This window comes from Peromyscus californicus, unplaced genomic scaffold, assembly GCF_007827085.1.
Source record: "Peromyscus californicus insignis strain IS unplaced genomic scaffold, ASM782708v3 Scaffold_3__1_contigs__length_106647218, whole genome shotgun sequence".
Lineage (NCBI taxonomy): Eukaryota > Metazoa > Chordata > Mammalia > Rodentia > Cricetidae > Peromyscus > Peromyscus californicus.
Genome location: NW_026294551.1, coordinates 38,649,309 through 38,665,059, shown reverse-complemented (window position 1 = coordinate 38,665,059; position 15,751 = coordinate 38,649,309). Strand labels below are relative to the sequence as shown.

General features: G+C 39.8%; 1 protein-coding gene across 6 annotated transcripts in view; it reads left to right on the top strand.

Moving 5' to 3' along the window:
* Positions 1-15,751, top strand: part of Acaca (acetyl-CoA carboxylase alpha) — a 272,460-nt gene that overhangs the window by 56,756 nt on the left and 199,953 nt on the right. For 3 of the 6 annotated variants that reach the window (XM_052759691.1, XM_052759690.1, XM_052759695.1), the window contains exons 2-3: positions 10,800-10,846; positions 13,173-13,425. In XM_052759691.1, coding sequence (XP_052615651.1) covers positions 10,800-10,846; positions 13,173-13,425 — 300 coding nt within the window. Of the gene's footprint in view, positions 1-526; positions 572-10,799; positions 10,847-13,172; positions 13,426-15,751 lie in introns of those variants that run through there. The other 3 variants (XM_052759693.1, XM_052759694.1, XM_052759692.1) reach the window with 2 other exon arrangements.

The window sequence follows — 15,751 nt, the reverse complement described above, 5'->3', positions numbered from 1 at the left end:
TCTCTCCCCTTTTCCCCTTGCTCTCTTCTCTCCTCTCTCTGCTCTTTTTCCCTCCCTCTCTCCCCTTAGGTAGGATTTCTTTGTGTAGTGTGTAGCCCTGGCTGTCCTGGAATTTTGTAGACCCGTCTGACCTCAAACTCAGATCTGCCTGCCTCTGCCTCCCAAGTGCTGGGATTAAAGGCCACACTCGGCTTTTCCTTTATTTTTTTTCTTCTTCCTTGTTTTAGATCTGCTTGTTTTTCTGTGTGTTTGTATGTGTAAACGTGTGGTCGGGAAGGTGCTGAGGCCCGTGTGTGGGGGTGGGAGGACAGCCGTCAGGCGTGGGTCTTCAGGTTTGGATTCAGGTTGTCAGACCCCGCAAGGGCTTTGACCCAAAGAGTCATTTTAGAAACCACCCTAAACCTGGATCTATTCATTTTTTGTGGGGAGCATGAACCTGTCATGTGGAGATCATAAGATAGTCTGAAGTCTGTTTTCTCCTTCTGTGTCTTGTGAGCCTTTGGGATTGAACTCGGATCATCACCTCAACAACAATCCCCTTTACCAGCTGAGCTACCTCCAGGGATTACAGGTGTGCACCACCATACTTGTTTTATTTTTTGCATTTATTGTGCGTGTGCATGTGTGCTTGCACTTATATGTGGTCAGAAGACAATTTACAAGAGTTGGTTCTCTTCTACCGTGTGGGCTCCTGGCAAGTACCTTTATGTGCCGAGCTCTCTCCTTGGCCTTCTCACCTTTGTTTGTTTGTTTTGAGACAGGGTTTCTCTGTGTAGCTTTGGAGCCTGTCCTGGAACCAGGCTGGCCTCGAACTCAAAGAGATCCGCCTGCCTCTGCCTCCCGAGTGCTGGGATTAAAGATGTGCACCACCACCACCTGGCCCTTCTCACCTTTTTTATGCAGTGTTGGGGATTGAACTCAGGGCTTTGTGGATTCTAAGCAGGCACTTCACCAGCTCAACATCTTCAGCCCCACTGCGCCTTTCTTTAAAACTAAGGCATTTCCAACCTACAGCCCCCAGGTCACATGAGTCCCAGGGTATCTATGAATAGGACCAAGATATTTGTAGATGACATCATTTTGAAATATCAAAAAATTAGGTATTCTTTTTTTTAAATTTGTTTTTGTCATTTCTAGGCTGGCTAATACCTTAATTATTGGATGAGGAAATAAAAATAAATAATTGTATAATAATACACTTAAATTTAATGTTTCTACTTGGGAGATATTGGCTATTCTTTCAGCACTTCAGAAAAAAAGTTATTTCATCATTATCTAACTTTAAAAAAATTATTTATATGTTCATACGGCACCAGAGGGAGCAAAATCGGGTCGGAAGACAGTTGTGGGGGTTAGTTCTTTCATTCCCTCTTGTCACCGAAGATTGCACTCAGTGGCCAGGCTTGCTCCCGAAGCTTGTCTGCTAGCTGAGCCTTCTCACCACCATCAGCATGCTCCTGGAGATTAGTAACTGTAGAAGCTATACAGCAAGCATCTTTCTATACACTTAAATCAATAGGCTTATGAAGAAGTGAATAAACACTGAAGCCTCATTGGCTGGAGAGAAAATTCTTAATCACTGTTGAAGACGGCCCTTTGAAGATAGTCCTCATCGGTGTGTCATCCACTTTAACAGATTCCTGTTTAAGTAGTTTATTCTTGTTTGTTTGTTTTTTAATTTCTGAAACTTCAGTGAGAATTCTCAGTTTTACTTGAATGTAATGGTTAATTTGACATGATTTAAATAAAAAAAAAACTTGGTTGTAGTTTTACAAGGATGTTGCACTTACATGAAGAGTGCATCTGATCTGGCATAAGCTCTTACAAGGTTAGCCAGTTAATCTTCATTAAGTGTGTCCTAATGATTGACTTCTCTTACCAATTTGTTATTCAAGTTGCCATTACGCCATCTGGTTTGGGGATGTTTAAGGAGACAGGTGAGAGGTAGTTTCACAATTAGGGATTTTGTTGGGTGTGGTGGCCCTTGTCCGTAATCTCAGAACTCAGGAGGCAGGAACGGGAGGACTTCCATGAGTTTGAGGCCAGTGTGGTGTATATAGCAGGTTCCAGGTGAGCCAAGGACTGCATAAGAAGAAAGCTTTCTCAGAAAGAGTAAAAAATGAAACCCAAAAGGGATGTTAATCACTGTACCTAAAGGTTGATGGCCTCAATTGATGCCAGAAGACAACTTCATTCCATCCTTTCAGCATTCTGTTCTGACTCTTCATTACATGAGGAACTGCAAAAATAGTCACTGTTCTATAACTCTGAGTATTGAAGTCACATGGCCGTATATCCAAGTTATGAAGAGGTCGTCTTATAACTAACCTGTATAAATAATTTTTTTTGACACGATGACAAAAGTTTGAAATTTTTGAATGAACTTGTTAAGTTTGAAAATAGACCTAGCCAGGTAGTGGTGGCACATGCATTTAATCCCAACACTTGGGAGGCAGAGACAGAGGATCTGAGTTGAAGGCCAGTGTGGTCTACAGAGCGCGTTCCAAAAGGAAAAAAAGTCAATTCCATAGTAAAACATACAGTACTAATATGTGAATAATATTTTCGTTGTCTAAATGCTCAAGATAAGGGGTCATAGCATCTTGGGTTAACAGGAAAGCTGGCTACTAAGCTTATTTTAAAACCTTCAGTTAATGATGCATATACAAGTTAATTTCAAAAAGTAATTACAAAAGAGTAAAGCAGTATTTACCCTCCTGTCTTTTGTTTTACAGCCACCTTGTTACCCACACCAATAGTAAACAGTGTTTTTAATTTCTTTTTCTTTCTCCCCCACTCCTTTTTTTTTTCTCTATGTAGCTCACTCTGTAGATCATGCTAGCCTTGAACTCACAAAGATATGCCTGCCTCTGGCTTCTGAGTGCTAGTATTAAAGGTGTGCAGTCCCCTCTCCCCTTTAATTTCTTACTAGTTATGAAATATTTTACTGATTTGTCCTTTGTGACATCTTACAAGCTGGTCTAGTATTCACTTTGTAGGTCAGGTTGACCTTCAGTTCGACAATCCTCTTGGCTCTTGTGTTGGGATTAGAGGCTCCTGGTACTTCACCCAGGTTGTTTGCTTGTTTTCAGACATAGTTTTACACAGTTTACTGATGGGCTCCAACTCACATTGGGGCCATTACAGCCAAGACTGACTGTGACATCTGCTCCTTCTGCCTCTTCCTCCAAGTAGTGAGGTTACAGGTTTGTACTTCCATGCCTAGTTAGATAATTTACATCTAATGTTATAAATTTTTGTTTGTTTGCTTTAGATAAAGTTTCTTTATGTAGCCGGGCGGTGGTGGCGCACGCCTTTAATCCCAGCACTCGGGAGGCAGAGCCAGGTGGATCTCTGTGAGTTCAAGGCCAGCCTGGTCTCCAAAGCAAGTTCCAGGAAAGGCGCAAAGCTACACAGAGAAACCCTGTCTCGAAAAACCAAAAAAAAAGTTTCTTTATGTAGCTTTGGCTGGCCTAGAACTCAGAGTTCCACCTGCCTCTGCCTTCCAAGTGATGGGATTAAAGTTATGTAAATGTTACGAATCTCTAAATGTCCAGAAATTTATTATTGTCCAGAAATTTATTATCGTTGGGGTCTGGGGTCACCAAGTCCTGGTATTAGAGGTATAGGTCATACCTTACCTGGCAACTTCTTATCTCCCTCCCTCCCTCCCTTATATTGAATCCAGGGCATCACACACCCTAGACCTGTTCTCTGCCACATTCCTAACCCCTTGCCTATAGTTTAAAAAGTTACATGGTCCACCAAGTTGATTAAAATCCTAAGCATTTTAGGATTCTACTTCAGTTTTTCTTGGTAGATATATTTGTGGTACGTGTTTTTGTGTGTGAGTAACATACTTGTCTTGTTGCAACTGTTAAACATTGCTTATTGATATCTTACGATAGATATTGAAGATTTGGCTCTCAATCTACTCCTTATCCTCACTATTCATCTTTATCTTTCCTATATCCACCAGCTGACCACCCAGATGAGTTACTTTATAGCCTTATTTTTTAATCAGGAAGTTTATATTATGAATGTGTAAATGTTGTATAGGATTTAGTTGTATCCTCTGATTTCTTTCCTGTACAACTTTTTCTTTTGAGGTAAGAATGGTCTTTATTTCTGTTGTTAGCTTTCTGTGAGTTATCATATATTAACTAGACCAGTTTTCTAAATCTCTCAGGACATTGATATGAGCCAGATAGTCCATTAATTTTCATCTATAAAATCTCTGTCAGACTTCTCAGGCTGGCTCCAGCCTAAATTGTTTGCCTCTTGCAAACACTTAATGGCCATCCTGGCCTCCTTCCTCCTCATCACCCTGGGGATTCTCTTTACCATCTCTTCTGCTGCTGGGGAATTCATCTCCCGCATCTTCCACACTCTTGGTTTGTTCCCTCATTTGGGTGGAGAATATTCTTTAGTGTCATCATGAGATTGAACACATGGGATGTATATATGTTTTCACTTACAGATGATAGTCTGATGGACACCGATGCTCCCTTGGCCCAGATTCATCCATTTGTAACATTTTGCCACATTTGCTTTCCTGCTCTCTGTTGCGTGTTTTTTTCTGAGTTGTTTCAAACTAAGATGGAAAACCCATAAATAGTTCTGCTTATTTCTTCTAAGAATTAGGACATTTTTCTGTTTTAATTACTTATTATACCCCCTCTCCCATTTAACATGGTTGTAAAAATTGTAATTCATACTCTCATTTAAGATTTCTTACTCATCTTAGTAATAGCTGTGTGTGTGTGTTTTTTTTATTTGTTTGTGACAGTGTCTCACGGTGAAGCCCTGGCTGTCCTGAAACTCACTTTGTAGACCAAGTTGGCATCAGACTCACAGAAATGCATGCCTACCTCTGCCTCCTGAGTGCTGGCATTAAAGGTGTGCATCACCATGCCGGGGCTTTTTAAAATTATTCTTCTCAGGAAAGAGGGGAATCTGTGATTGGTATGTAAAATGAATAAAAAATTTTCTTAATAAAATTATTATTCTCTCATATATGACACCCTGACTGCAGGCCTCCCAGGGACATAAACCAAACACAGAATAACAAGCTACAATAAGACCAGGCAGCCGGGCGGTGGTGGCGCACGCCTTTAATCCCAGCACCCGGGAGGCAGAGCCAGGCGGATCTCTGTGAGTTTGAGGCCAGCCTGGCTACCAAGTGAGTTCCAGGAAAGGCGCAAAGCTACACAGAGAAACCCTGTCTCGAAAAACCAAAACCAAACCAAAACAACAACAAAAAAAACCAGGCACCTACCATCACATCAAGGCTGGACAGGCAACCCAGAAGGAGGAAAAGGATCCCATAAGCCAGTGAAAGAGTCAGAGACAGCCCCCTCCCACTTTTAGGGATACCACAAGAACACCAAGCTACCAGCCATAACAAAATATGCAGAGGACCGAGGTCATCCCTTACAGGCTCCCTGATCTCTGTGAGTCCCCATAAGTCCCCATCAATTGGTTCTGTGGATCCGTGTTCATGTGATGTCCCTGACCCCTCTACATTTGGGCTTTTTTTTTTTTTTTTTTTTTTTTTTTGGTTTTTCGAGACAGGGTTTCTCTGTGTAGCTTTGCGCCTGTCCTGGAACTCACTTGGTAGCCCAGGCTGGCCTCGAACTCACAGAGATCCGCCTGGCTCTGCCTCCCGAGTGCTGGGATTAAAGGCGTGCGCCACCACCGCCCGGCCCATTTGGGCTTTTTTAAAAAGTAAGATAGGGTCTGTTTATTCTTAGGCTTTGAACTCACTGTAGTCCAGGGAAGGGCTTAAATTTAAACTTGTTTTACCTCAGCCTCCTGAGTAGCAGAGATGAAAAGTCTGCCACAGCTGGCCCAGCAGCATTCTGATCCTTTTTTAAAAATCTTTTTGAGATGGAGTTTCTCTGTGTAGCCTTGGCTGCCCTGGAACTTATATTGTAGACCAGAATGCTCAGAGACCCGCCTGCCTCTGCCTCCTGAGTGCCCACTATGTCTGGTTTTGATTCTTGATTATTTGTATGAAGACACAATTTTCCCTCTCTGGAAGCTTATCGAATCCTCCTCCTCCTCCCCCTCCCCCCCCCCCCTCCAGTTTTTTCAAGACAGGGTTTCTCTGTGTTGCCCTGGCTGTTCTTGAACTCACTCTGTAGACCAGACTGGCTTCTGCCTCTGAGTGCTGAGATTAAAGGCCACCACTGCCTGGTTTGCCAAATCTTTTCTTGTATTCACTTTCTTTGGGATCTGTTTTTCTTTTTTTGTGATAGGCACTTGGTGGACTCTTTTTTTTTTTTTTTTTAAATCTGGGGATTGAACCCAGGGCTTCACGGAAGCCAGACAAGGGCTCCACCATGGAGCTATACACACAGCTCATTAGTGGACATTCTTAATCCCACAGTCATGCCCTGTCCCACTGAGAAATTTCTATTGAATTGTTACATTAATTATATATTTTTTTTGCCCTTGATTTTGTTCTTTTGGGAGCTGTTTTTCATATATGGTGGGCCTTTTTAGTAGGCTCTTTAACTTTCTTTTGTTTCTTATTGTTTATCTCTTTAACTTTTACTGATTTAAAATACATTTCCTTAGTTGTATCTTTTATAGTAAGCTTTTTTGTTATTGCTGTGATTATATTTTTAATTTCAAATTTAAAAAATATTTACATATTTTGTCAGGGGTGATGTGATCCTGACATCACTGTTTTTAAGTTTTAAGAATTATTTCTGGGCCAGTGAGCTGGCTCAGTGGATAAGGGCACCTGCTGGCCAAGCCCCAGAACCTTAATTTCAACCCCAGGACCCCAGTGGTGGAAGGAAGAACTTGACTCCCACAGGTTGTCTAACCTCCACATTCACTTGTGCATGGGCACACACAAATGAACAAATGTAATAAATAATAAGATAATTATTTCTTAATGTTAACTGAAGTAGAAGAATCACTTACTTGAGCCCACAAAATTGAGATCAGCCTGGGTAACAGTGAGATATTACATAAAAAACAGTAAAAAATTACTTTTAGGTTTCTTTTCCCTTTGTTTATTTGTTTTAAAATTTATTTATTTATTATACATACAGTGTTCTGCCTGTATGTATGCCTGCAGGCCAGAAGATGGCTCCAGATCTCATTACAAGTGGTTGTGAACCACTAGGTGGTTGCTGGGAATTGAACTCAGGACCTCTGGAGAGCAGCCAGCCAGTGCTCTTAACCACTGAGCCATCTCTCCAACCCCATGTTTGTTTTTCTGAGATAGAGTTTTCATGTGTAGCCCTGCCTAGCCTGGAACTCGATAAGTAGACCAGGCTGGCCTGGAACTTACTGTGATCCTTCTGGTATCACAGGCATGTGCCACCATGCCCTGTATATTTCTTGTTTTAAAATATTTCTTTAAAAAATATATACCACCCGATGGTGGTGTCGCACGCCTTTAATCCCAGCACTTGAGAGACAAAGGCAGGCAGATCTCTGTGAGTTTGAGGCCAGCCTGGTCTACAGAGTGAGATCCAGGATAGCCAGGGCAACACAGAGAAAATCCTGTCTTGAAAAAACAAAACCAAACAAAACCAAAAAAAAAAAAAGAAAGAAAAGAAAAAATATATTTACACCATTTGTGTTTTGCCTATGTAATATTTTCTCTTAGATCTTTTAGGATAACAATGATAGTTCTTTAGACGTCAGACTTTTTAAGATAGTAATTGTAATATTTGCATGAAAATAGTCTACAGAGATCTCCTGCACAGCTTTCACTAATATTTACCCAGCAGGAACAGCTCACATGGTCCCATACCTTCATCAGACCTAAGAAGCTAACATTGGATATGGGGGTGTACCCACTGACAGGACACTTGCCCAGCATTTGGGGGCCCTAGGTTGTTCAGTCCCAACACACACACACACACACACACACACACACACACACACACACACACACACACACACACACCAGAAGAACTTACTATTCCTAGAGTATTGTTTGTTGCAGACATTTTCCAGAGTTTACCCCTATCACCCCCATATTGTCTTCTTGTCAGGTAACTAGATCATGACACTGGATTGCATTTGGTGGTCGTGTACTTTAACTTCTGATCTGTGTAGGTTTTTTGCTTTTCGAATGACTTTCAAGTTCCGAAGACTGGTCAGTATTTATATGATAGACTCTTCCTCAGTTCAAGTTTGTCTAGTATTTTCTCAGGGTTAGACTCGGGTGCTGTGACTGGGGATGGGAGGGCTAACAGAAATGGAATTGAGCCCTTCTACCTTATTCTTCCTTCCCTATAGTTCTATTTTGTTTTTCATAATCTTTGGTCACTTTTTTTTTTTTTACAAGTAGTTATTTGTTCTTGATTCTTTCATTTGGGTACTTTCTCAGACATCTGGTAGTAACTTAATTACCTGCTTATATTTAATAAGGTGGATTGAAGAGGTTATTAGAACTTGTGACAATGTGAGTGGGCCCTACTGACTGTTAGCTGCATCGCAGGATGATCTGGGTGAGAAACTAGGTACCTCAGTGTTAGTAGTGTAAGGTCCCTGCTAGTAATTGTCTAACACCCCAGCCCACCCCAATTCTTCAGATTCTGCAAAACATCTTGTGAGGTCTTAATATGTTTACCAGCTTCAGTTCAGTAAGAGTACCTTTTTACTCTTGTTGGTATCCCCCAGTCTAGAAACTGTTTACCCTTTCTGGAGAATTAGCCTTTTATCAGACTGGTAACTAGTTGCAGGGAAATCAAATAATCTGGAGATTCTGAGACAGACTCTCAACCAGTCCTTCTTTCTTTATTTAGTTCTTTCGTGTGCACAGGTGAAATGTTTTGAAATTCTGTTAGGATTTTGGTTTAGTGGGCTTATTTAGTTACTTAGTACTTTCTTGCTTTTCAAGAAAATATCTGGGTATCTATAGCCACTTAACTAACAACTAAATTCAGTAATTTCTTTATGTATTTATTTATTTAGTGTGTTAGTGTTTGTGTGTGTGTGTGTGAGCACATGTGTGGTAATAAACTTTCAGGAGTCCTTGTACTACGTGGGTCCCAGGGATCAAACTCAGGTCTTCAGGCTTGTTGGCAAGTACATTGTACTAAGCTATCTAGTTAGCTTCCTACCAACAGCTAAATCTTGTTCTTTTCTTTCCCTTTTTTTTTAAAACATTAATTTATTGGTAGAGTGTGTGTGTGTGTGCAAGCCATAGCATGCCTGTGGAGGTCAGAGGACTACTTGCTATGTGGGTTCTGGGATTGAACTCAGATTGCCAGACTTGGTACAAGTGCTTTTACTTGCTGAGCCATCCCTTTTATGTTTTAGAAAAGGTCTCGTGTAGCCCAGGCTGGTCTGGAATGGACCATTCTTCTACCTCAGTCTTCCAGACACTAGTATTATAAACTGAATTTAAGATTAAGATATTGATTAAGATAAAATTAAGGGTAGAGTGAATATTATCAAAGCATGTTGTATGAAACTCTCAAATGAACCAATTTTTAAAAAACCCTGGGAGGCTGGAGAGATGGCTCAGAGGTTAAGAGCATTGGCTGCTCTTCCAGAGGACTTCAGTTTAGTTCCAGGCAACCACATGGTAGCTCACAACCATCTATAATGAGATCTGATACTCTCTTCTGGCATGCAGGCATACATGCAGGCAGAACATTGCATATGTAATCAATAAATCTTTAAAAATAAAAAATCTGGGGCTGGAGAAATGGCTCAGTGATTAAGAGCATAGCTGCTCTTTCAGAGGACCCTGGTTTTATTTCTAGCACCCATGTGATGGCTCATAACGGTCTTGCAACTCCAGTTGCAAGGAATCCAATGCCCTTTTCTGGCCTCCATGGGTACCAGTCATGTAAGCGGTGTATGTATATGCAGGCAAAACACCCACATACATAAAATAAAAATAAAGGTAATTCAGATACTTGGAACCCCTCCAACTGCAGATCTGATTTAGTAGATTTGGAGTGGAATTTCACATGGGTATTTTAGAAGTTTTTTATTTTTTATTTCTTTTTATGTTTTGTTTTGTTTCTTTTTGTTTTCTTTTCTTTCTTTTTTTTTTCTTTTTTCTCTTTTCTTTTTTTTTTTTTTGCAACAGGGTTCAGGGTTTCCTATAACCCAGACTGGGCCTAGATCTTTCTGTGTTGCCAAGGGTAACTGAAGTTCTGATCCTCCTTCCAATACCTTTCAAATGCTAGGATTGCAGGCATAGGCCAGAGGTCTGACTGCACACGGGTAGTTTTGAAAGCTTCTACATGTTTCTTATACATAATTAAAATGGAGAGCTTCTTCCCTGAATATTTTTATGTTGTTAGCTTAGAAGTAAACCTAGGATTTGGGAAGTAGAGACTTTTTTTGTCTTTTAGAGTTTCTAGATATAGTATGGTGGGAATGTTTTCTCCCTGGTTTCTAGTCTTTGTGGATACTTTTGACCATTTGGAAACATTCTCAGCCTGAGTTTTAGAGAGTCAAGTTATTTTCTCCCTATTGCCTCATTTTTAATGAAGTATTAGAAGTAATAAGTGTAATGCATTTGAATATAGGGTTTTTTCAGAAAAGCTATTTTATGAAATAATAAGCTTGAACTGTTGTTTAGTATGCTTAGAAATAAGTTTTTGAATGTGAAATGCTTTTGTTTTATATAATTAAGTAATTACTGAATGTTATGCTTCAAGTTAAGTAATATTTACAAGAAAACATGATATTTTGAATTTTACTATTTTTGTACTAAACTGAATAAAACTAGAGTTGACAAAAATTTGGTATTAAAAAAGCAAACAGAAAAAGCAACCTTCAAAATCTCTGTTTTTCTCTTTGTTTAGTTCTTTTTGGAGGTGGATATCTGCTGAGACAATAAGAATTATAAGAGGTCAGTTTCAATAATACTCTTTTATGTTTACAATGTAATACAAATTTTCATGTGCCAAGATGTTCAATTGTGGGGTTTCTGTTGTCTTTCACGAAGAATATTGGCAAGTGAAAGAGGAGTCTGACCATGGTGATGACCCACTACTTTCTCTCTAATTTAGAACTAGAATCAATGGAAATGGGACAGGCTGTGGTGGCTTCTAGAGTGTCTGGGCGGCTACTCAGTGATTTTCCAGGCATGACCTCCCTTTCTGGTGGTGTGCATGCTTGTGCTGGGGAGCAGTACAGGTGCTGGCTGCTGGGCAGGCATCAGAGCTGGTAAACACCGAGCTGTTTCCAGTCTGTGCAGCCTTAGAAAGGCCGCCTGGTACCGGCAGCTAAGGAAAGGACAGCTTGAAGCTGCCTGTGTTGAGCCTTTCACTCAATAGCCTGGGGACCCTAGTTTATTAGCAATGGCCTTCTTCCGGCTTATGAAGTTTATTTTTGTGACCATCAAATTTCAGTCAGATTATAAGTTAGAGTGTTCATGTTATGTGCCTTAGTTCCTTTGTAAAGACAGGTGTAAGCCAGGTGTGGTGGTGTACACCTGTAGTCCCAGTTGTTAGGAGGGAGAGGCAAGAAAGGCAGACTCGACTGTAGAAGTTTGGGGTTAGCCAGACTATGAGATGCTGTCTCTTCCTTGCCCTCTCCCAAAAAATTGATTTTCTACTGCTGTATCTTAATATTCTTCAGAATGGTCAATATGTTAGAATGTCCCTTTTTCTTTGCCTGTTATTCCCTAACTCCCTTTTTTTCTTCTAATGATTTGGTTTTCTTTTGGACTGAACTCCATACAATTTGGAGACTTAAAAAGAAAAAGGTAGAAATATAATATTACAATGTAAATGTATAGCAAATTTAGACAATTTTTTTTTTTCCATTTCTGGGGTTTGAAATGGCCTCCTGTGTGTTAGGTAAGTGCTTTACCACTGAGTTACTCCTCTGACCTAGAACTTTTGTATTTGATTTTTGTTTTGTTATTTTAATGTACAAGCAATAGGTTTCATTTAGACATTTATCATACATGTAGATCATTGTATATTACTCACGTTCACCCTTGCATTGCCCTTTCCAGTCCCTCTTTCCACTCTTACTGGTCCCCTTTCTCACCTCAAATACTCATTTTCTATTTCCATGCCATAGATATGCATGTATATACACACAGAGATACATTTAAGTCTAGAGTCTACATAGTATAGAAAGTGGTATTTTGTCTTACTTCCCCCATGGTATCCTGTCTTGTTCTCCTCTGCCCCTTCCTTTATACCTCTTCTCCTCCCCCTCATTACCTCACTTCTGTATTTATTAATGCCAGTTTCAAAAATAAGTAACTCAGCTCCCTTCCAGAATGTTCAGATATTTTGTTTTTTCTTTTTTCTTAATTTCCCCTATTATATTTTCTTGTATTCCTGGCAATTTGTTATTGTTGTTTTCCTCTTGCAGCACAGTGATTCTTCAGCTTTAGGTTTTGTTAAAACACTATTGTACCTCAGCCTAGAGCTTCTGAAACAGTTGGTCTAAGATAGGTCCAAGAACTGGTAACTATTTTGGTTAAGTTTGTTAGCTATTGACAATAGCTAATCTTGACTAGTAAGGTCCTATATCTAGAAAAATACTGTTTGAGATGATACATAAACTACTTTGAATACAGATTTAAAATTTGGTGGTAGATTCACTTCCTCTACCAATTCTGTGTACATAATTGAACAACAAAAATAATATTTGGGGGTAGATTTTTAAAATATTCAGTTTGAGAAAAATAAACTCATGAAACACAAGGTTTTTTGTTTATTGTTTTACTTTAAATGTGTGTGCTTAATAAAATTCATAACCTTTCATTACGTGGTGTTTGGAACCAGGAGATCATTATGTAGTTTAAACACTGAGTTTCAAGCAATAGCCAGTCTCCCTAAACTCTTAGCACTCCCTGCCCACAATACTACAGAGGAGTCACAGTCTCACAACAGCTTTCGCTTACAATGAAAGGTTCCCATCGGTCATAATTATCCATTCAGTATCACTGAGTAAGAGATGGAGAATGGCTTATAGAATGTGAGAAATACTTTCTGAGGAAAATAAAACTTTTAATTTATAAGCATAGTTACCATGATCTTTCTTTTCCTCCCGTGGAGGAAACAAAAATGCTGGACTAGAGTAGCCAAGGAAACCAGTTCTCAGACTCAGTCTTATTTCTGAGGGCCGCTTGTGGTTTATGACTTATTTTTTTTGAGTGTCCTCACCTATACGTTATTGCCCATAACCTACTTTTCTCTTCATTTTCCCCATAGTGCTGAGAGCTTATTTTGAAAGAATAATGGATGAACCATCTCCGTTGGCCAAAACTCTGGAGCTGAACCAGCACTCCCGATTCATAATTGGGTCTGTGTCTGAAGACAACTCGGAAGATGAGATCAGTAACCTGGTCAAGCTGGATCTACTAGAGGAGAAGGAGGGCTCCCTGTCACCAGCTTCTGTCAGCTCAGATACGCTTTCTGATTTGGGGATCTCTGCTTTACAGGATGGTTTGGCCTTTCACATGAGGTGAGAAGAGTTGCTTCATGGGTAATGTGTTTACTCTCTTGTTATTTTCACTTTCATGTTCTGAAAGGAAGAATATATTAACGTCACCTCCATTCACTGGGCCCATCTTCTGACTAGGAAATTATGCACTTTTCAGGTTTGGGGACTATCTTTTCCTATATATTCCTCTTAGCTTTTTACCATTCTTTATACATACTAGGTCCTTCAATATGACCCAGTGAATGAAAGTTAGGTTGAGCAATTTCAGCTTCTGTAGTACTTTGATTAACAATGCTGTAACTTTCATTGATTGATAGGAATTTTGCAGATTTGGCTAAATTTGTAGTCTCCCCCAACCCCATCAGTGCTAGAGATTGAGCCCAGGACCTTACACATGGTAGGCAAACACTCAACCACTGGTCCACATCCTTAGCCTTTGTGGACTTTGTTGATTGTGTTTTGAGATAGGGTTACATTACTCCTGGTTGGACTGGAACTTCTTATACAGAGCAGGCTGGCCTGGAGCTCATTGAGAGCTTCTTGCTTTTGCTTCCTGAGTTCCGGGACCATACACAGTGCCTAGGTACATTTTGCCTTTTTGTTTGTGTTTTTGAAACAAGGTCTAATGTAGCTCCAAATTGCCCTGAATTCTTGATCTTCCTCACTCCAGCTTCTAAGTGTAGGTATTACATGTGTGTTATTGCTCATTCATGTTAAAGTAACCATTTTTTTTTTTTATTTTGTTCTGGGACAGGGACTTATGTAACTCAGACTGGCCTCAAACTCACTATGTAGCCCAGGCAGACATTAAACTCCTAATATTCCTGCCCTGGCCTTTAGAGTGCTAGAGTTAATGGAGTGCTGGGATACTGGGATGAGCGACCATACCCTTTGACTGATGATAAGATACTAGTTTAGTCATTTGCTTTTCAGTTCTTAGGTTTAAAGAGTTTGGGTCACATGTGTTTATCATTCATTTGTGAGTAAACCTTAGGAAATAAACCTCATCCCTAGAAATTTCTCTCTCTCTCTCTCTCTCTCTCTCACACACACACACACACACACACACACACACACACACACACACAGAGTAGAACAAACAAACAAACAAAATGCTATCCAGGTGATTCTAATGTACACTGAGAATAAATATTATAGTTCTAACCTAGATAAACACAGTTAGGGTAGGTACTGCTACTGTTATTATCTTGATAGTCTGTTATTAATGGGTCATAAAATAATTAGGCTCCTTTTTGTATATCAAGATATTGATTCTAGGCTGGGCAGTGGTGACCTATGCCTTTAATCTCAGCACTCAGGAGGCAGAGCCAGGCAGATCTCAGTTTGAGGCCAGCCTGGTCTACAGAGCGAGATCCAGGACATCCACCAAAACTACACAGAGAAACCCTGTCTTGAAAAATAAAACAATGTGGAGTGAGTAGAAAATTTCTTAATAAAGAAAAATGAAAGAAAAAAAAAGAAAAATAAAACAAAACAAAAAAGATATTGATTCTATAGTAAAATTCCATACTGGTTCTGGTAATTCTTTGTTGTTGTCCATGGGGCTTGGAATCCTAGCTTCTCTAAGATGAAGCAGTTAGTGTGTATTAATAATCACTCCCATTTAAGCTATATGGAGGTCAGAAGGATAAAGCAAATTAGATATGGTTTACTTCATGATTCCTGGGACTTGTAATGAAGCAGATAACTTACATAAGTTTTAGTGCTCTTTTAAAAAATGTATTTGTCAAGACAGGATCTCTTTTTGTTGTTTTTTGTTTTGATTTTCCCCAAGACAGGGTTTCTCTGTGTAACAGTCCTAGCTGTACTGGATCTCACTTTGTAGCCCAGGCTGGCCTTGAACTCACTGAGATCCGCCTGCCTCTGCCTCCCAAGTGCTGGGATTAAAGGCGTGTGCCACCACCGCCCGGCTAGGACAGGATCTCTTACTTCTTAGGCCGACCTTAAACTTGGCCTTGTCCTGGCTTAGCCTCCTGATTGCTCTGATTACAGGCACTAATTACCTTGCCTGAGTAGCCGAATGCTTTTGTTTTACTAGATGAGAAAACTGAGGTCTGAAGAGGGAAAATAACTTGGTTGAGGTTGAGAGTTCAAACTCAAATGTCCTGATTGCATTTTTGTAATTGTTTTACTGGTTACTGACCTTACAACTTTTTTTTTTTTTTTTTTTTTTTTTTACAATTTTTGTAAGTATTTCTGATAAAGTTGATTTTCTGGCATTAATGAACAAAGTATTCACCTAACTTCAGGTCAGAAAGAAGAATTAGCATCAGGGACTAGAAATGAGGACTTTATACAAACATGTTTACTTTATGGTTCACTTAGG